The sequence below is a fragment of the Lemur catta genome, chromosome 26 (genome assembly GCF_020740605.2).
Source record: "Lemur catta isolate mLemCat1 chromosome 26, mLemCat1.pri, whole genome shotgun sequence".
Taxonomy (NCBI): Eukaryota; Metazoa; Chordata; class Mammalia; order Primates; family Lemuridae; genus Lemur; species Lemur catta.
In genome coordinates this window covers 4,216,916-4,238,961 of record NC_059153.1, presented here as the reverse complement: position 1 = coordinate 4,238,961, position 22,046 = coordinate 4,216,916, and the positions used below count along the sequence as shown (strand labels likewise).

The 22,046-nt window shown below is 38.2% G+C and overlaps 1 protein-coding gene across 2 annotated transcripts; it reads right to left on the bottom strand.

The window, feature by feature from the left end:
* Nucleotides 1–2,683: 2,683 nt before the first annotated feature.
* Nucleotides 2,684–21,974, bottom strand: LARP7 (La ribonucleoprotein 7, transcriptional regulator). Of its 2 annotated transcripts, none has more exons than XM_045537495.1 (13): nucleotides 21,825–21,974; nucleotides 15,137–15,340; nucleotides 14,032–14,132; nucleotides 13,875–13,958; nucleotides 13,533–13,697; nucleotides 13,350–13,443; nucleotides 12,921–13,274; nucleotides 12,689–12,833; nucleotides 10,814–10,965; nucleotides 9,871–9,989; nucleotides 6,906–7,065; nucleotides 6,586–6,677; nucleotides 2,684–2,919 (listed from the first exon to the last, which is right to left on the bottom strand). In XM_045537495.1, exons 2-13 carry the CDS (start codon nucleotides 15,336–15,338, stop codon nucleotides 2,839–2,841), a joined length of 1,749 nt encoding a protein of 582 aa, XP_045393451.1. In that variant the 5' UTR covers nucleotides 15,339–15,340; nucleotides 21,825–21,974; the 3' UTR covers nucleotides 2,684–2,838. The 2 variants fall into 2 exon arrangements, with proteins under 2 accessions (XP_045393451.1, XP_045393452.1); XM_045537496.1 differs by having other exon boundaries at nucleotides 12,921–13,271.
* Nucleotides 21,975–22,046: the final 72 nt, after the last annotated feature.

Genomic DNA, 22,046 nt, shown 5'->3' with positions numbered 1-22,046 from the left:
AAGCTTTTGATGTTCTCATTTGATTCAGTAACTATGAGTCAGCATAAGTCATTACAGTAAATACTGCCATTGATTCCAGTTGCCTTGTAGTTCCTCCAACTCAGCAGTATCCAATCAAAATACAATGTGAACTGTATGTGTAATTTAAAATTTTCTAGTAGCCACAGTAAAAAAAAAAAGAAACAGGTGAAATTAATCTTAATATCTTTTAACACAATAAATAAAAAATGTTATCATTTCAGGCTGGGTATGGTAGCTCATGCCTGTAATCCTAGCACTTTGGGAGGTTGAGGCAGGAGGATTGCTTGAGGCCGGGAGTTCGAGGCCAGCCTGGGCAATAGCAAAACCCTGTCTCTACAAAAAATAGAAAAACTACCGTGACATGGTGGTGCACGCCGGTAGTCCCGGCTACTTGGGAGGATCACTTGAGCCCGGGAATTTGAGGTTGCAATGAGCTATGATGACGCCAGCCACTGCACTTTAGCCCAGGCGACAGAGGGAGACCCTGTCTCAAAAACAAAAAAAAGAATATGAATACTGAGAATTGGCACCGTCAATAAAATATCTTTTAAGGAACTAAATGATAATATCTGCACTTCAGGAACATCCTGAAGCACACATTCAATTTAATTCAATTAAACAAATATTTATTAAGCAATTACTGTGTGCAAAGTGTTGGATAAAATATACACTTACCTAAACGATCACAGGTTCACAGGGACTTTGAAAAGTCATGCAGAAGTAGGACTTTGCATTCAGAACCACTATCACAGCTGTCATCTAGGGTGACTTTTGTTATTTAACACATCACTTACATTGTATCACAATGACACTGTATTTCTCTGTCTTCCCCAAGAGACTGTAAATTCTTTCCTTTCCTTTGCATCTTTGATGTCTACAGTGTCATGATCTATAGCAGGGGCTAAATAAACATTCCTTGAGTTAAATAAATCAAAGAATAAAGAAATGAAAGAATGAACAAATAGGGTTTCTATTCCCTTTCCTTTTTTGGTCCCTGGGAGTTGTCACTTTCTAACAAACTGTGTAATTTACTTATTTTTGTTTATTGTCTGTTATCTACTGCCGCGATATAAACTCCTTGAGAGAGTAGTCTTTGTTTTATCCACTAGTGTCTTCCCAGAGTTACAACAATGTCCAAACATAGATAGTAAATAAATCTTTGTTGAATGAGTGCTTGTTTTAAAAACTGCTAAGAGGACAGGGAATTTCTGAAATTTTAACTTGGTAACACCTCCACGTTGCCTTAAGAGATTCCTCGCTGAGATCCACTGAGTTCTTGAAACATTCATTTACTTCCGATTATTTTGGATCTACTGGAGCATCCTTCGTCACTCTTGGCAATAAGGCTTAGCAGCTACTTACAGATCTTTCTTCTCCATGAACGCGTACAGCCAGCTTTCCTTCAGAGACGGAGAAAACCTTCGTGGTGGGAGTGGCATCATGCCAGCATCCTTTTTTTTGATAGTAATCAGCTGTTGTCACCCCAGCCAGGAGACAGTCAATCTCTTTAAATCTCTGGCTCACAGATTCCTGACTGCAGGCCTCCCACAGTCCAGGAAAGGGGTTGCCAAGTGGGACCCCCATTTCTGGACAAAGCTGATAGAGTGAGGAATGAGTTTAAGCCCAAGGCAAGGAGACCCCTGTGGCTGTCCAGAACACGTTTCTGGCAAGAGATGAAGATGATGCCGGTCCTGTATAGACCCTGTAAGTTCAGCTCTGGGAAGGCCTGGAAGGTTCCAGGCCTGAGATTTTCCTGAATGAAATGACAGACTTTAGTCCTAAGGTTGATTCGTAGATTGACTGCCTCCCCCTTTACCCCCACTGTGCTCACAGCACCTGGTACATGCTAACCAAAATAAAATGTTTACCTTGATTTATGAAAAATAAACTCAGTGCTTTCAAAATCGAATATTTTAATTGGAAACAGTTCAGATGGTCTGTTGTTCAATTGGAAGCTCAGATGGGTAACGTTGGTTGACGAAATGTTACACATTTGTATAAATCAACATGAAAACATATCAAAGATATTAGAAATGGAAGAAGTAAGTTACAATTACAGTGAGAGTTCACTGCTAAACATTTTTCTAAACTTCATATTCAGGGTGGGGCAGGGTGGCTCACGCCTGTGATCCCCACACTTTGAGAGGACAGGGCTGGAGGAAAGCTTGAGGCCAGGAATTCTAGACCAGGCTAGGCAACAAAGGGAGACCCTGTCTTTACAAAAAATAAAAATTAGCAGGGCATGGTGGTACGAGCCTGTAGTACCAGCTACCGAGGAGGCTGAGCCAGGAGGATTCCTTGAACCCAGGAGTTCCAGGCACTCCAGCCTGGATGACAGAGCAAGACATTGTCTCTGAAACAAAACAAAACTTTATATTCATACAGTGTTATTTGTGCAATCATGTATTGTTTTTGTAGTATAAAACCAAAATTAACACATTTCAAAATAATGTGTTATTTTGAAGCATTCAAAAAATAACGCTCAAAACACAATTTACTAAATCATGTGAGGTTGACTTATAAGATAATTTCAACAAATAAAATGTTTAATGAAAAACTGTGGTATATAATGTACTTGTCTCTAGAAAAAAAGTTTTATTTGTAAGTTGAGGAACAAGGGTATTTCTTTTTCTAAAATTTTTATTTATTTCAATAGCTTTAGGGAATACAAGTGTTTTTTGTTGCAAAGGTATTTCTTTTAATTAAATGTAGGTTTTAAAAAAACACTCATTATATAGCATTATCACAGTAAAAATGAATTTCCTAAGAACAACTCAAGTATGCAGCGAAATATCAAGAGGTGAACTGTAATTTTGTTCAGTCATATTCAGAAAACCTTATGTGTTTACTTGCTTGTTGAGTCTTTGCCAGTCTAATCTTTTCTGCTTTGGTGATTAACTACAGAGAAAGAAATAAGAAATTAGAATGTATTGGATACCCAGAAACAAAAAAAATAATTATGACTAGGAAAATTTCGCAACTATCAGCTTGAAAGAAATTTTTTAAAAAGGGGAAAAGGAAGACAAATGAGATAATTATGCTTAGGCTCAATCAATGACAAAAATAATTGTTAAGATTAAGGCTTATTAAGTATAACAGATATTAAACCTTTGAGTTATCAAGACAGGCCCCCTCAAGTTTAGTTCAACATTACTTATGGCTCACGCCTGTAATCCCAGCACTCTGGGAGGCCGAGGCAGGTGGATCGCTCGAGGTCAGGAGTTCAAGACCAGCCTGAGTGAGACTCCGTCTCTACTAAAAATAGAAAGAAATTATCTGGCCAACTAAAAATATATATAGCAAAAAAAAATTAGCCGGGCATGGTGGCACATGCCTGTAGTCCCAGCTACTCGGGAGGCTGAGGCAGGAGGATCGCTTAAGCCCAGGAGTGTGAGGTTGCTGTGAGCGAGGCTGACGCCACGGCACTCACTCTAGCCCAGGCAACAAAGTGAGACTCTGTCTCAAAAAAAAAAAAAACATTACTTAAACTCTTTCAATTAGAAATAGCCACTTCCACATTGCTAATTCTTTCATCTTTTAGGAAGGTTTAGAACCTTTATTTGTTTGTTGTGTCACATCCCCTTGGGCTTGAACATTAATTACCAAGGCACTTTTTAAAGGATATATTTTCCTTAATAATTATATTGTGCTTGAGAATTTATGAATTATTTGAATCAGACAGCGTATTTCTGGGCTGGGTGCTACACAAAGGTTTGCTTATAAATTGCTTACAAATTTGAAAATTAAAAAATACTTAAAATAAGGATGTTATTAAGAATACTTATTATTGCTTACACCCTTACATAAAATAAAATGTTGGATAATTTTAAAGGAGGCAAACGAACGTATGTGGAATGCAGAAGAAAACCGTTTAAAATGTCTAAAATATTCCAAAAAGCTTCCTTGATGGAAAAAGTTAAAATATCTTACTTGACTCTGGAGTACACGCAGGTCTTTTTCTCTTTTTAAAAAATATGGATTCTAATGAGTGTTTAAACAGTTTTAACGTGTTTGGTGTCATATGGCCACCAGCAAGAGGTCACCTTTAGATTGGCGACGTTTAGGATCCTATCATACCCAGGCACACATTGTATGGATTCTGTCTTTACCTGCTGACAGCAGTGATTTGTGCGGAAAATACCATTTTGATTAAAAACAAAATTGTGTTTTAAAAGCTGAAGAGACGTAAGCCTTATTCTGTCTCCAGTAGCTATTCTCTATCTCTACCGATGAGCTCAGAGTGACAGAGATTATACTGCAAAGACTCGGGCCAGCAAGAACGAGTGAGACATGCTCTTTGGCAGATCTCTCCTCCTTCTTCCTGCTCTTTTTTGAGAGATCGTTAATTTAATTTACCCACGTTTTAGATATTATTGTCTATAAAAATACCATATGTAGAAAATACAGTTTTTCTTAGTCACTTTTCCTCTTTCAATTCTGTATAAACCGAACAAGACTTAGAAAATTGTTCCCCGTGTTATTCTACTCCATCATGTGAAAATTAAGAACCAGGATTTTTAAATTAGTGCTTTGTTTTCACTTAGTGATGGACCGGATACAATGCTATTGTGGAAACACTGGTCTGTCATGTAAGGGTGGGCCGTCACCCTTTGGGCCAAGTGACATTCTGCTAATTTTCTCTAAGCACTTAATGTCTATGACTGTGGTGCTCCTAGTACCTTCAGCTGTCCTGGTCTCCTAGTCCCTGACAAGGTCCCTTTAAGGCCTCTGCATTTTCTGATGCTGCAGCCGGGAAAGCCGTTTCCTGAAGTCTCCTGGCTCCCCTGCCGACGTCCCTAAGGGCGAGCCTGCCAGGGCTGTAACATCACCTTTGCAGACAGACTTCCTGGGCAGCCTCATCTGACGTAAAGCTATTCCGCAGAACTCTTTAATTTGCTTTATTTTTCTGCACAGGAAAACCACCTAACCTCTATTGTTTATCTGCAAGCTTCATGAAAGCAGGGGACTCTGTTATTTATGACAGTACCCCCAATTCCAAGAATGGGGGCTAACAAAAAGAGACACTCAAAATGTATTAATTAGTCAAAACAATTAGCAAACAAGTAGCTTAAACTAATCACGGTCTATTCCTCTCCTCTAACCAGCTTCGTACAGCTTTTACTTTGTGTGGAGTCTTCTTTATTTCATGACATGAGCCAACGAGCTACTGCCATAGCTTCAGCTGTTTCTACTTAACAAATCCTGGCAACGACAACCCTGACACTGCCACAGGTAAACGGAATCAGGAACAGGACCTGCCCCACTCAGTAACAGAGGGACTCGTGTGTTCCAACTTGGCTTATAAAATTTCCTAGCCAATGTTTGTTTCCTTGCTTCAAATTTAATTTGCAAAGACACCATCATTCCAAATTTCTAAAATCAACAATAGGTAATTCCTAGTTTAAAAAAAATATATGCAATCTGAATGAAATTTCACACCAATTAGAGGTATTATTTAACAAAGTGACTTCACTTGTGGGTTCTGGATTAATGATTTTAACATTTCAATGATCTCACACAGGCTGTGACATTAACACCTCTCAGACCCTGAAAGAATCCTTAGGAAGCAAGGGAGGCCTCCCCGCTCAGCAAGTTCGGTCTCCATTCAAGGAAACACAATTAACAAAGCCCAGTAGGAAACCTCTCCCCAAATCATCATAAATTCCAATGAACTCCAGGTTGTTGAAGGCTGATGAAAAAATACTTGATTTTGAAGTTAAAATTTTTTTTTATAAATATGACCTCAAACTAACAAGGCCAGACTATAGGAAGCAGAACTTTCAAAGTGCTCACCAAGCATACATGGATGTTCATCTTTTTAGGTTTTTCTCAGACTTTTATAATATACATTTCTAAGTTTTTATGATAATAGTGTTCGTTATTATATACCCTACTTTGTTCTAAACACTTAGAAATGTATTAACCTTTACGTGTACATAATTTGTTTTAAAAGAATAAACCTGACACCATACTGGCAACATTTTATAAATTTCCAGTATCATTTTAATTAACACAAAATAAAATTATTGAAAGAGAAGCTTGCTTTAAATTATTTATTTAAGCTTGTTTGTATCACTTGTTGATGGTCCTAGAGAAAAAGGAATCAAGTTTATCACTGCCGTAGGGAACACGGTGCATAAAGTCTCTTAATCTTATCTGTGGAGCCTCATCTCTTATAAACCACACTCCAAATACATTGTGTTTTTACCAGGAAGACAGTCTTTCTATAATCATTTACTACCAAACTACAAGACACAGCAGCCAGAAATCAAGACTGTTTAAAGTACATTGTTGGTTAAAAAAAGAAAGGAAAAAAAGGAAAACTCTTAATTAAAATTGTGTACCCTTTTGGGAAAAATAAGTCCGTTTCATGCGTTTTGAAGTCTAGAGTGTGGGTCTTCCCTCCCAATTTAAAACACAGTATTACACTCTGTAAATCTTTGCAAATCTTTGTTATGTAATACCAAAAGCAAGGTTATTTTATGACTGCCTATTACTGACTTTCAGAAGGCATCCAATTTCCACAAAAAGTTTAGTCTACAGAAACAAAAATGAAATAATTACCTTTTCAGTGCCTCTCTTCTTTTCCCGAGGCTGATTAAGTTTGGCCTGTCTATCAACCAAAATCTTCTGCCAATACCTTTGTTCGTGATCACCTTAAAAAACAAAAACTCTGATTACTGAACAGAAGGATACATATGAAAAAACATTATCCAGGGCATTAGATTCTCAACAAAAGAACCAGAATACTTGTTTGATTATATTTAATGCTACTTTACACACATTAGAGGATGAAAAAAATACTAGTTTCATCAGCCAAACTCAGAAAATACAATTACCCATAATAAGAATCGTTCCAAAAAGAAATTTCTATAAAGTTTTACCAGAAAGGACCTCGAGTTTCCAGCAGTGTTTCTTTTTAATTTCTGCGTATGCATTTATGACTGCTTCGGCGTCCTCAGGGGTTTTAAACCTAGCATGGCATTCTGTATCTCCTTCCAGCAAATCAACATACACAACTTCTGAGATTGCTGCCAAAGTGTCCTGCATTAGAGTTTAGTAGAAAATTTCAAAATCAGTAACAAAAACGTTTCGTAATTCTAAAATTACTCCAGTGGCTGTCCCAGAATATACAAATAGTATTCCCACACCCCCAAATCAGGAAAAGTTTAAGTTGAGGAGTAGTTAGTATAAGGAAAACACAACTAAAAGAAAAAAATGATTAAGGGAGAAAGTGCTTTCGTTCCCTTGTATCAAATCACTTATGATTTAAAATATGTGTAAAAATCATTTAAATTTTTGTAACAACTCATGACAAAAATTTCATCTCACCTACAAGAATCCTAGGTTCCCTGCATAGTTCAAGAGCTCTGACTATCTGATAAAATACCTAAGTAAGCTCTTCTAAGCAAGTAGTGGTCACCCAGCAAGAAAAAGTTTTACCTATAATGCCTGCTGTGAGGGCAAATTAACCAGATTCCTGAATTCTTAACCAATTTTTTCCACAGCAGGTTCTAGCAAGTATACAATGCATTTATGCAGGAATGTTACACTAATTCCTCATTCATCAACTTCCATTCATAAAGCTAAAGAAATAACTGGAGATTCCCAATTAGGAAAAAAAAAAAAGAGTCTGATTTATGTCACTTCCCTTTAGTTTTGAAACAAATTTTCAAGACACAACTAATTTAGATTACTTTTAGATATTAAATTTTTAGATGTTTAAATAACGAAAAGAATTGAGTAATACCTGGAAATATTATTTCATCCCAGAATAAGAGAAGTTTATTAGTTAATAATGAAGGGTATGTATAAAAAAATCTGAGCCTTTGGAAGTCAGGGAATAGGTCTCAACTCATCCCAACACTTAGCATAGATATTTGCTGAATCAATTAAAAAAAAAAGAGAAATGGAGAGAAATATACTTGTCAATCCTTTCCATTTCTTTATCTAGTTAATCAGCACTAAATTTAGGAACAAATAATCAGTATTAAATTGATGAAATCTGAATGTATTCATTGGTAGTTGTGAGAGTTTTATAATTGATTTTCCAGACAGATTCAATTACTACAACTCAAAAGATATTTAGTAAATATCCATTATAATGTCAGGCTAATCTCCTGGTTTAAAACCACTAGAATTTAAAACCCTGGGAATGACAAGTTAGCCTGGTAACCACACTGGCAAGAAACAGGCAGCAGTAACCACCATAATAGCTCAGTTTTTGTTGCAGCAAAATGTAAGTAACTATTAACTTGATTAACGTAGTGATTAATTTTATGATTTGGGGGATCGTAAATGAAATATTTGTAATTGATATAATTACGATTTATACAATAAAAATGCTTTAATGAATATAATTAAACCTGTGTCAGCTATTCCAAATAGCAAACTTTGAGTAATTTTTATATTAAATCTTTTGCAATCTGACTAACCACAGCAGCATTTAGGTCCCTCAATTTTTTTGCCTTCTTATTCTAAATGACATAGCCGAAAATGCAAGCTGCTAATAGCAATTTGGGATTGGCTAAATCTCTCACCAATCAGGAAAGAGAATCAAAATTTATGTCTTAGTGACAGCAACAGGATTTCAGGATAGGGTTTCAGATACAGACTGCTTACAGATGATTACAGGAAGTGACAACCTAGATGATGGTTATTGAAGTTAAAAACTCACTGGTATGAGTCTATGTAAAACCAAAATGTCATACTACGTGATATTGAATGTCAGTACAAGAGAATTTTTTAAATACTTGGTATGCTATTTAAAACATTCTATATAACTTAAAAAGAAAGAGCCTTACCTAAATGGGTGATAGGGTAAGAGCAAATAAGATATGGTACTCCCACACAAAGAAATATGATTTCACTAATAAGAAAAAAGTACTGCTATCCGTATTGGTATGAAAGGTTTTGTAAAAGATAAACTGTATTATAGACTACTATGTATAGCAAGTTGTAGTGTAAATTATGTAGAAGTATGGAATTTGCTTTCACACACATAAAATTTTTGTAGTTTTCCAAAAATATTTTACATTTTTCTGTAATTGTTTGAAAATTTTAGACAGTCAGCATGGATTGAAAATACTTTACCGAACAATTTTTAAAAAGACTATTTCCTATAAAAACCCCTGTATTTCTTTTAGGAAAAAAAATAAATTCCCCTAAAGAATTCATTAACAGACAAAAATAAACTAAACCCATAAGTAAAAATATGCATATTATTCCTTTTATTATTTAACAGCAATTTTGACTTTTTTTAGGGTAAGAAAATCACTTTGGAATCCGCTGAAAACTAAGAGTGCTAATGCAAACAAATTCTCTAGTTTGCTCCAAAACTAGATAATATCAGATAATTATAATTTGAAATAATTTCAGACCAATTCTAATATTGATTAAATCCTCAAAAAAGTTTTGGTGACAACTATTTTTCTAAAACCTATTTTTACTGAAAACAGAAAAAAAGTCCTCTAAAAAATAAATATTGGGAAAGTACTTTACTATATCTACCCCTTTAGTTAAAAGGACTACATTTACTCACTCAACTACACAACCAACCATCAGAGATACCAATAAAAATAAGCACAAGTTGCAATCTTCCTCTAGAGAAGGATATTTGTAAACTGTGCTGATTGTACATTTGGTTCAGTAAGGAATTTTAGTCTTTAGATTTTGCTTCAAGTTAAACCTAAGAATTTAACATGGGGAATCAAAACCCAACAGGTAGTTTACCACAGAGGTACAAATTCTAATTTGATTTGTTTTGTTTTCCATATTCAAAACATTTTCACATGGGGAAGTTAATAACAAGAGAAAGGGACAAATACCCTAGAGGCTCAAATCATTTACCCTGACTTGTTTCCTGCCAGGAAGTGGCTCAGTGCTAAGGATCTTCACAATCACTCCACTCACAAACTGTGGTCCTGTTGTGTTAACTTTCTCCTGTGGGCGACACTCTTCATTGCTGGCTGTGGATGACAAGGAAAGGACCAGGAATAAATCTCTTATACGTATCAACCTATCATATCACTTAGGAGGAGGATCACTTTAGAACAATAATAAAGTCAGAGGCTGATTTAAATAATCAATTTAAAATTTACTGAATTTAAAAATTAAATAATTAAGAAAGTTACTTTGTATGTCATACTGCTTATTTCAGATTTCCATGAAATACAACGCAGACTGTTTTACTCCTCTAAAATGCTAACTAATATTGTTAGAACATCTGCAGAACTTTAAAAAACGCCCCTTCTCCCTGAACCAAGGAACAAAAGAACATTAGTTAATAAAGTAAAAAACTAATTATAGGATAATATGAGAATATTCTGAATACAATATTATTAAAATGTGAATGTTTATTTTTACAATATGTAAGAATTTAAAATGTATTCTATTTTGAACAACTGATAAGAATACTGCTTTAATTTGTTCCTGCTCATGGTTCATACAGTGAAATGAAATTACAGGTGAGAAATCACAATCTTTATTCCTACAAACTTGGGTCAATCTACAAACTAGGCAGTCATGACTAAATCTGATTAATACTGAAAACTGTAGAGAAAACTCATGTTATTAAAAATGATTAAAATGAGCCCTTCCAACACTCTTACATCAAGAATAAATCAATCATACATCTGGACGACTTGAGAAATCAATAATTGTTCTAACAGTGACCATGTTAAATAATCAAGTTTTTTTTACAACTAAAATTTATCCCATAATAATTCAGAAATCGCATTTTCATATAGAAGTACATCATAATGCTAACAAAAACTATCATAGTGACTTTTACCTTTTTCATTTTTCGTTCCAGAACTGTGAGGTATTCCACTGTCTGTTTCCATTTCTGACTCCGATTTTATGTGGGATATTGTTTTCTTCAAGGAAGCCATGCTAGCTTTTTGCAGTGCTAGATACTCTTTTTTTAAATCCATCCATTCACTCCTGCAAGGAAATAAGTCAACTATTGAAACAATGACAACAAATGACTAAATAAAAAGTAAATATGGAAATATCTAAATATATACATTCACAGTGACTTGCAACCACTCCTCTTCCCAACTTTCCTACTTCTTTAAACACATACACTCAAATATTTCCTGGGCTCTAAATCCAGCTAGGAAACAAGCAAAGGGAGCTCCCCTTCCCCCACCATTCAGGTTAAATGTTTTAACCTTGCCAATTAAAATTTTGAGCCTTTGACATATTTTCATTTATAAAAATAAAATCTTAGCATTAATTCTTTGATTGACTAGTAACATTTACTGTATCAGTCATCTCTGAGGGGAAAAAAATGAGAGATTTAAGATTTGTTAAGCTCCTTCCAATTAAAGAGATAACATTCCTTAGTATTTACTTGAATGAAAAGGAATTTCTAAGAAGAAGAAAACACCCCATGGAAGCAATTTATTTATTTACATACATTTAACATGGAGATGTTTCTTCAAACAGCTAGAGCTCCTCTAAATAGAAACACAAAGCCTCTGCAGGCTCTGTGGGAGCCCTCATTGTTACCCTAATCTATGCCATCAAACAAGCAGATAGGAGATTTTTTTTTTTTTTTTTAGAGGAGGGTATCTTGTGGTAATGGTGTTAGCTGTTAACATTGACATCTGTATACTTCAAAAAAAAAAAAAAAAAGTCGCCAGACCCACCCAGGATCATACATTCCCTGAGAGCTGATACATTAAAATAACAAAAGGCTCTTGTAATGATTCTGTGAGATAAAAAGGCAAAAGGAATTCAGGAGTTAAGAATAGTATAAATAGAAGTGCCTGAAGTCCTGGCCTTTTACTCATCTAGAGGAGACCAGGAATCTGGGGAAAACGAATCAGGGAAGGTAAAGAAAATCTGTTCTCTACAAGGTACGCAGTTTTTTTTTTCTTCTAGTTAGCTTTTACCCCTTGGGTTCCAAGAAGTTTTATACGGGTGGGCTCCCTTCAACTTAAACATGGAGGTGCTTTCTGAGACTTTTAGAGTAAGTGCTTCCATGTTTTAGTGGAAGTGAATCCAACGTCTTTCTCCAAAGTGGAACGTGTGCAGACTTTGCTAACGTACAACAGTTAAACGGGGGGTCCCCTTTGCTTTAACATGGGGGTACGTGCTGCGTGAATCAAAAGTAGTGCTTCCATGTTTCAGTGGAGGTGTCTCCAAACTGCAACCAAGTTTGTTATTAATCTTGTAAGATTTTGTTCCAGGTGAAAAATGGACTCCACGCTTTTTTCCAAAGACTGGGCTCCCCACCACTTAAACGTGGATGTACTTGCTTTGAGACTAAACAAGTAAGTGCTTCCATGTTTTGGTGATGGTAAGTCTTCCTTTTACATTTTCACAAGCCTTCAAAAGTTCTTCATTGAATCGCCGGCTTTTAGAATAGTGAAGCTGGATTTTATATTTTGGAGTCTATTAAGGGGCCCCCCTCTACTTTAACATGGAGGCATTTGCTGTGATGTGACAAAAGTAAGTGCTTCCATGTTTGAGTGTGGTGGTTCCTACTTAATCTTCAGTTGCATCCTGCCCACGCTGTGTGCAGACAGACCTTGGCTACAGCCCGTTACTGTTGCTAATATGCAACTCTGTTGAATATAAACTGGAATTGCACTTTAGCAATGGTGACGGATTGTTGAGTCAATTGCCAACAACGATGTAATTTACAACACATGCTTACTTTGACAGTACTCTTAATGGTATAACCTCTTCTCCCATTTTATGTCTCTCTTTGTGTTTTTTCTTATGTTTTCTTTTTGTTTTTAAGAGAGAACCATCTTTTATATCTCCAGTATCCTTTTCCTCTTCAGTAGAGACTTCTAAATCTTGAGGGGAGAAAAAAAAAAGCCAGTTGAGATGAGTGTGTGGCCGTGAGAGGGGGAAGACAGAACCTTAATGTATCTAATCCTTACCTCTGTTTTCTTTGGAAACTTCTAACGCTTCTTTTTTAATTGTGTCTTTCTGAGCTGTTTTCTTTACTTTCGATCTGGGAGTTGGGCATTCTGCATCTTCAGAGCTACTTCTCTTCCTCTTCCCTGTTCTGCCTTCAGATAAGCTGGATGCTTCAACTCTTTCTCGCTTTTTCTTTTTCTTTGACGGTTGCTTTTGGGGTTCAGGAGTTTCTATTTCTGAGCCCTCAGATGTGGTTCTCGACCTTTTCATTTTACAAACGCTCCCGTCGCTTGTGTCCATGTTTAACTCTTTCACCTGAACGCTGTCTTCCTTCTTCATTCGGCCTTTCTTCTTCTTTTTCTTTTTCTTTTCTTCTGTAACAATTCTATCATCAGTTTCATTTTATTTCAGCTAGATCCATTTAAATATTAAATAAAGTAAATACTCACCAGCCGCTCTTAAGGATGGAATGGGCTTATTTTTTACTGTCTTGGGAAATATGCCAGGTTTTCTTGGTGCTTCTTCTGGTGGGTTGTTAAGAAACTGAAATGATTGCAAAAAAGTTATTAACTTGCTAAATTTTTTGCTTCTGTTTTTTTCCTTTTTTTTTTCTTTTTAGAATCTGGACCTACCTCAATAGCTTTCGCTGCTTGTTCTTTTGTTTCAAATTCCACAAAAGCAAACCCCTTTGGATCTCCAGTAGACTTATAATGTGGTATACTTATGTAGACAACATTGCCACATTTGCCAAATACTCTTTCAATCCAGCTGTGATTAACATTTTTGGGGAGTAACTCCTGGGATAAATTAAAAGCAGTATTAAAGACTTAACTCTAGCCTAAGCTTTTCACAATCCCTACACCTTACTCAGAATGCCAATAAATTTTAACTTAAATATTAATGGTTCTGTGTCACTTTTTGACTGGGGACCCGGGCTGTTAAGCTTTTCTGGGAAAATAGCTTAAATAGCTTACCACGTACACTGTCCGCTCATCCTCATCCTTTGGTCGTTCACCCAGGGGCTTTTTCCTCCTGATCCTGGTGCCTTCTAAATCCAGCTTTAAAACAGTACATACGTTAATCAAACTAAACATAATTATGGGATATAATAAAATTGTAATTGATTCTTACCTCTACAACAGCTGAACTTTTCAAAGCTCTGGCTATTAACTTCCCATCAGTGGTTAATTTTTTCATTTTGTTAAAAGACACCAGAAGTGATATATCAACATCTAATAAAAATAAAAAAATTGCAGTAAAACTAAAGCAGAATAAACGTAATTTGAGATTAATTAACTCAATTTAATCAGCTTTGAGCTTTTACAGCCCCTGTAGACCCTAAGCCATTATATATATACACAACAGTGTTTTATGTGTGTTGCATTTGTTGGCCTGCCTAAAAGACTCATTTAGCAAATTTAAATTAAACTTAAAACTTAAATTTGCAATCTAAACATGAGATAAAAATTTCAACATGAATTACTTACTGGGATCTTGCCCTCTTAGAAACCAGGTCTTTCATTTCAGATCTGGGTTAGGTGAAATGCCTTTATGAACTAAAACAAGTATAACACTTTTATCTCTGAGATGTACATGATAAATGGTATTTAAGCAATTAAATTCCAAACTTTTTTTTTTTTTTTTTTTGTTCTCTTTTGAGACAGAGTCTTGCTCTGCCCTAGGTAGAATACAGCGGTGTCATCATAGCTCACTGCAACCTCAAACTCCTAGGCTGAAGCCAGTAAGCCTGGCTGGGCGAATTTTTCTATTTGTAGAGACAGACTCTTGCTCTTGCTCAGGATGGTCTTGAACTCCTGGTCTCAAGCAGTCCTCCTGCCTGCACCTCCCAGAGTGTTAGGATTAATACCTTTATCAGTGTCTGCAAAAGTATGTTACTGCTTTGGTTTAAGGTTGCTTATTTAATACAGGCCTAACCTCTGAGAAGAAGAAGCTTCTATTCCTATCCTAGGAATAAGAAACAGATAAAAAGTTTTAATTCTTTAGCCTGTGCTTCCTATCTGGGGAACTAGCACCAAATGCTATTTAAAAAGTTATTTATCAAAAAATAAAGTTATTTATCATTAACTAAGCAAAATCAAAACATTGCAAGGAACATATTTGCAAAAACAGATAAGGAATAACATCTATGTTACAGAATAATATACTATTTTAGAAGTTAATTCAAAGACAGCACACATCTAAAATTTGGTTCTATTATATACTGAGACAAACTTACATCCATCTCTAGATTTTTCTATCTGCTCTCGAAGAAATCTATCCTTGTGAAGATTGGCATCCCCAAACCAGAAGTCTACTTGCTTAGCAATATCCGCCAGCACCTGTTTAACTCGAGACCGTTTCTTTTTCTCTACTTCCTTTTTCTTTTCAGTGCTTTCTTCTTCCATGGCCTTTTCTTGATTTCCACTTTCAGTTTCCATTCCTGTGAATTAGAAAACAAAGAAATATTTACCTCAAGCGATTACCACAAGTAATCGCTAATATAGGAAAATACTTAGATTACCTTTTAATTGTCTGGCCCGGAAAATGGGCTCAACATTTGGCTGCCAGAAGACAAAACTTTTCAGGGGAACGCTTGTCAGACATTCTCAAAAATCAACTGAGGAAAATTTCAGTGGCCTTGTGTTTTTTCTTGTTTATTTTTATTTATTAATTTTTTTTTTTAGCTCTTTCTTGTTCACTTTTCATTGGCTTTGTTTTTTACTTTTAAAATAGTGTAACTCCTCTCTCAGGGATCCCAGCTTTAGTTTTTTTTTGTGTGTGTGTGCCTTTTTAACTGTAGGACCAGATTATTCTAGTGTAGTATAATATTTACTACACTTTGAGTCAGTAAATGAAAGTATAAGATTAAGGAACTCAGTCTCTATCTCAATAACCCCCCCACCCCCACCAAAAGTTTTATTCACATTTTTTCAATACTAGACCCTCCAATGGACGAAATAAAAATAAACGGATGCTTCATGTTTAGTTTTAAAATGTTAACTTCTGGTTTCTGGAAGCAGACAGCAACTGCTAAGCTGTAAAGTCAGCCCATGCCAGTGTTTATTTCTTGGGCAACGATTTCTCACCCTCTTCTTCCCCAGTCACTCGCACACACCACTTTCCCTTTGCCCTCTCAGCTCCAGCCATACATTGGCCTCGCTCTTCCCAAAACTCACCCAGCAAACTCAGCAGAGGGTCTTCTGAAACATGTATCCACAGAGACAACACCGCTTGCTCCCTCACTTCTTCAAGTCTTTATTCAAATGTCATCGCAGGGAGCTCTCCCCCCACAATTAGATTTTAAAATGTCAATTTCTGGACAGATAACTGGGTAACTCCTCTGCCTTGTTTTTCGCCATAGCCTCATCACCTTCTAACGTTATTGCAGAATTTATTTCTTTATTCTTCCAAGAATGGGAGATTGATACAATCACAGATTTTTGCTCATTTTGTTTACGGATGCATCCCCAGTGCTTGGTACATAGTAGTCACTCAAAAATCTGTTGAATGAATTGTGTCTAGGATTTGTTGAGTGAATGGAATCACTAGAGGTGCATTCATAAAAATTAGTGAATGAGCAAAGGGATGAACATCGGGCCTGGGATGATGCAGGCCTGCCTGAGAATAACCTCAGACTCCCATAATATGGTTTTGGAAACAGGAGTTAGGACAAATGGGAGTAACATCTGTTTCCTCTGTTGTATCTGGGTTGGAACAGCTATTAGTTGGCATGCAGGCCGTGGTGACCAGAATGACATAAAAGATTGGCAGACAAAAGAGGCTGAAGCTTTTATGTGTCAAGGTATCCTCAACACAGTTTGGGCCTGATCTAGGAAAGCCATACATAGCTGTTGTGGATTAAGGAGGCAAAAAAAGCAGTGCACTTGGGTAATTGCGGATTTAGGGAGTGCTGGGGCCGGGGCTCCAGGTGAGATGAGCAAGCACCTACTCTACCTTTTGCCTTGTGTTCTTCTTCAAAGCTAAGTCAACATCATATTTACACCTCCTGAGTCTTACTGCGTGCTATACTCTGTTACAGGGCTGCTGCTGACAGTGACAGAAATAGATAAGGTGTTTCAAAGTGACACTCTGTAAGAGGGTAACCTTAAAGCATTTCACCTCAAATCATCAATTAAAGGTGTATTCATTCTCATCAAAGCCAACAGGAGAATTCTGGCATTTTTAGGACAGGTTTCAGCTGATCAGCCAACTACCAATTTTGAAAATACCCAAGTAATGATATATTTAGTTGATGTTGGCTTAAGACATAAAAATGCAGCTACAAATCAGAATTAATACTTTTTAAAAAAACAGGTGTCATTTGTACTGAGTAACCACATTCCTCACCCCATACTCTCCTTCAACCCATCTTGTCAAGCTTTTATTCCCACCATTCCGGTGAAACTGCAAACAAAATCATCAATGAGCTCCACTGTCAACATGACCCTGCAGCAAGCAGCATTTGCAGTTGATAACTGCGTCCTTGGAAATATTTTCTTTATACACTTTCCTCTTAATTTCCTTTCAGTCTATCACCCTGCTACTGTGCTCTACCTGTACATGCTGCCCACGGCTGGACTCAGTCCTGGGCTCACTTCTCACCTACGAATCTTTTCTGAGGGTCCTGGCTTTAAGCTCCTTGGCTTAATGCTGATGTTTCACAAATCTCTTTTCTCTCATTAGCTCCCCATTCCAATATTCAACTGTCCACGCAATACTTCCACTAGTTTATCTAAAGGATATCTCAAAGTAACATGCCAAAAATAGAACTCCCTCTTTTTTTTTTTTTGGACAGGGTGTTGTTCTAGAGTGCAGTGGCAGCATCATAGCTCACTGCAAACTCAATCTCCTGAGCTCAAAGGATCCTCCTGCCTCTGCCTCCCAGAGTGCAAGGATTACAGGCGTGAGGCAATACCTGGCCAGAACTCCCAAATTTTAACAAATCGATTTTTTGCCTAGTTTCTCACATCTCAGAAACACCAATTACAAAATTGCTGAGAAGGCAAAAACCTTGACACATGTTTAATGCCTCTTTTCTCCACAGCCTGTAGTCAATTCATCAACATTTCCATTAGCTCTGCCTTTAAAATACATCCTGAATAGGAATATGTCTCATCTCCATCATAAGCACCTGGTCCAAGCTACTCCCCTGTCCTGCCTAAACTACTGCAAGATCTTTCTTACTAATCTGCCTGCTTCTACTCTTCTTCCCTTACAGTCAATTCTCCAGATCATCATTTAAACATGTCAATCAGATCATGAAAATTTCTTGCACAAACGCCTGCAAACGTTTCTTATCACACTCAGAATAAAGTCCAAAGACCGTTACTGTCATCTGCTAGGCCCTATATGGTCTGGCCCGGTGATATGTAACTTCATCTCCCACAGTGCTTTCCGGTAGGCTCACTTCAACCACACTTACCATGCCCTTTAAACATGCTAAGGCCATTCCCTGTCACATCTGTATGGATTACTTCCTTTTTTATTATGGTCCCTGCAAATGGCACTTTCTTAGAGGAGATTACTATTTCACGCAACCTAAAATACTCTCTCCTTACCCCTGTCCACTCACTCAGTCACCATCTTCTATCTTTGCATCCTCTTACCATTACCTGGATTTACAATTTTATTGCGTATCTATCCTACTGGAATGTCAACACCGTGAAGGCAGGGACTTTAACTTGATTACTACCTAAGCATCTGGTGTATAATTAAATATATTTAAAAGTATTTCTAAAGTGTTAAGCATTTCAAATTCTTTTGTAAGGTGGTAGAAAATAAATAAAATACAAATGCAGCTGTGACTACAACTATAGTGGCCCCACTGCTAACCTTCTCTCTTGAAGAAACTGTAAGTTATAAAGCAGAGACGACCTACTCCCCAGTTCCCTTCCTTGTCCGAGACCACCATCTAATGAACAGTGGACAGAACTGCAAAAGCACAGAAAAGTCGCAGCCCTCCCAGGACTTTCCCCATCATTCTCATATTTCAGCCCAGAGGTCCTCCCTTCATTCTTTCTCCTAAGGATTATTTTTGTGGTTCCGAGTCCTTAAGTTCAGAATGATCAAATATACCTTTGCTTTAGAAGAAGATATGGATTGAACAGAAAGTAACGTAAGATATGGTGCAATTTAGCTCCCCTACACAAGGACTGCGGAAAATCAGGAATTTCCATGGCAATACTTTTTTTTTTTTTTTTTTTTGAGACAGTGTGTCACTCTGTTGCCTGGGCTATAGTGCAGTAGTATCATCATAGCTCAATGCAACCTCAAACTACCTGGCTCAAGCAATCCTCCTACTCCAGACTTCCAAGCAGGTGGGACCACAGGCATGTGCCACCATGTCTGGCTAAAATTTTTAAATTTTTTTGTAGAGATGGGGTCTTGCTATGTTGCTCAGGCTGCGGTAATACTTTTGGTTAGTCTTAATCCTCAACGTCCGTCTTGTGATAATAGTTATGTGTATCATCATCCCGTACATTCCAAATCAAACTTACTATCTTTCCTACCCCTAGATCTGTTCTTTCTACCTCCCTCATCTTATTTAAGAATGCTATATTCCACCAAGTTAGCCAATCAAGCTATTTGGTAGCTGTGTGGATTTTGAGCAAGTTATCTCATTTCTCTGTGGTCTATAAAATGTGGATAAAAATCATGCCTACATAATAAGGTTGTTGTGAGGATTAACCAAAATAATGTAAACAAAGTACTTCAAATTGCTGCCATATAGAACACACTCCATAATTTGTAACCATTATTGTTGTTTACCAATCTGTCACTAAACCCTATCAATTCGAAGTTGAAATGGCTATCATCTGTATCCAGTGTTTTCTACAACTACTGCCATGAGAATACGGCAAGTTTATACACTATTCTAGAAGTCATCCATCCTTCCCAGAAGCCTATGTGTAAATTGTCTAAAACACAGATCTGGTTTTGTGATGCTAAGGAAAAAACTTGCATTAGAAATTCCCTATCACCTTAACATAATATGTATTTAAAAAATTGTTTAAAAAAGTAACATTTAACTGGCTTCTACACATGGGCTTTAAACAAAGAATAAAAGTTACTGTGCAACAATGCCAGTTACTTTACACACATTGTTCTAAATCCTCACAAGCCCTCTAGGGAGTAGTTTCTTCCATCTCAGAGGTTAGGTGACTTCTCCAAAGCTAGTTAGGTAAGTGAGCCCAGATATGTTCAAGACCCACATTGGCTACCTTTTAGTAGAATCTCCTGCAACTTGTCACCAAAGACCCTATGTGCTGACTCCAGAATTCTTAACCTGAAGTCTGGACAAGACTTAACCTTTGGCTGGACAAGAATTCTTGTGAACTCCATTAAGTTGTTAAAAGACAAATTTTAGGCCGGGCACGGTGGCTCACGCCTGTAATCCCAGCACTCTGAGAGGCCGAGGCGGGTGGATGGCTCGGGGTCAGGAGTTCGAGACCAGCCTGAGCAAGAGCGAGATCCCGTCTCTACTAAAAATAGAAATAAATTATGTGGCCAACTAAAAAAATATATATAGAAAAAATTAGCCGGGCATGGTGGCTCATGCCTGTAGTCCCAGCTACTCAGGAGGCTGAGGCAGGAGGATCGCTTGAGCCCAGGAGTCTGAGGTTGCTGTGAGCTAGGCTGACGCCACGGCACTCACTCTAGCCTGGGCAAGAAAGTGAGACTCTGTCTCCAAAAAAAAAAAAGACAAATTTTAAGATAAGGTAAAGTAATGACTCTTGTACAAATATAAAATGAATATGCAGTAAACATTTTATTTAAGTACAGTCATGGGTTGTTTAAGGACAGGAACACGTTCTGAGGAATGCCTTATTAGGCGACTGGGAGGTCCACCATAGGCCGTACTTGCTCTGTGATGCCCTCACGAAAACCTAGATGGCACCTACCACTACACACCTGTCATCCCATGGGACGTACCTGAGGTCTGTCCCTCTGCTGCACTTGACCACAAATGAGGGAACCAGATAAGTGTCAAAAACCAGTTCGAAGGAGAATGCAAACAGCAAACACGCATCTAGGCAATCAGGAACCTAGAAATAAATGCCCGCTCGGGGTAACAGTTAATTGCATCCCTACTGGCCAAACCTAACTTCCCTTTTTATGGTTTTCTGCAAGTCACAGGGTTGTAAACTAGCTCCACGACAACGAAAGGCCCAGACAACCTGCAAAGCTGAGCTAGAAAAGACACCGACCGCTTTTTTTCCCCATTTCGAAGCGTTTCACAATTTTTCCCGCCAAAATTGGGCGCCAAATGTTTTGATAAGGACGTGCACATTTTCCCGGAAAGCTCATGCCTAACTTCACGTTTTCAGAATAACTGGTTTGCCAAAAAAAAAAAAAAAAAAAAAAAAGGCCAGGAACCATCGTTCTGGTCGCAGCCGACCCCCCAACGTCCCCGAAGACTCGGTTTCCAGGCCCAGGTGAAATGTCACCTGAATCTCTGTGGCCTGCCACCACCCTCTTATTATTTGCCGGCTCCCTTGCAGGACTGAATTTTCAACTCTTGGAGGACAAGGACTCGCAAACGACTTAATTTTAGGCCGCCAGCCCTCACGTTCGCTACCCCGTGGCAGCCAAGGCTCAGCGCCCACCTGCGGAATAACGCGTTTTCGCCCGCCGCCCCTCTCGGCACCCGTACTTCCGCACCGACGCCGCCAACCGCGGGCCGCGCCCCCAACCTCCCACCGCCGGGCGCACGGCGCCCCCTCTCGCTGGAAACCGGAACTACAGGCGCCGCGGGCGGACTTCGCGCGTGCGCACAGAGAACTAGGCCGGGCGAACGGATGGGTCCGCGGAGGGGGCGGGGCGAGAGGGACCACGGAGGACCGAACGGGACTGCGAGAAGAAGGACCGAGGAGAATTTAGACTTCACCCAACCTGAGCGACCCTGTAGGCCACCTGCAACTTACTCCGTTCAACCCCCCAAATACGGGGTCAGGAACTGCGTCCTCCAGCCCTCCGCGGCTCCTGCTCCTTATAGCCGTGGTTACTCGCGCGTCATAGGGCGAGCGACACCGCTCTCTCGTCTCCGTCGAGCAAGACGGCCCCAGAAGCGGCGCGCCCGCCGTGACGTCACAGGGGCGGGGCACCAGCGAGCGCGGCCGGGGTGGGGGGAGGCTCGCAGCGGAAGA

What these genes read in the sequence shown, in the direction of transcription:
- LARP7 (XM_045537495.1), bottom strand. Translation starts at nt 15,338, where the DNA reads ATGGAAACTGAAAGTGGAAATCAAGAAAAGGCCATGGAAGAAGAAAGC. An exon ending in TCCATCCTTAAGAGCGGCTG is followed by an intron (nt 13,275 to 13,349) that starts GTGAGTATTTAC and finishes GAATTGTTACAG; the next exon opens with AAGAAAAGAAAAAGAAAAAG. An exon ending in AGAAGAGAGGCACTGAAAAG is followed by an intron (nt 2,920 to 6,585) that starts GTAATTATTTCA and finishes CTTTCTCTGTAG; the next exon opens with TTAATCACCAAAGCAGAAAA.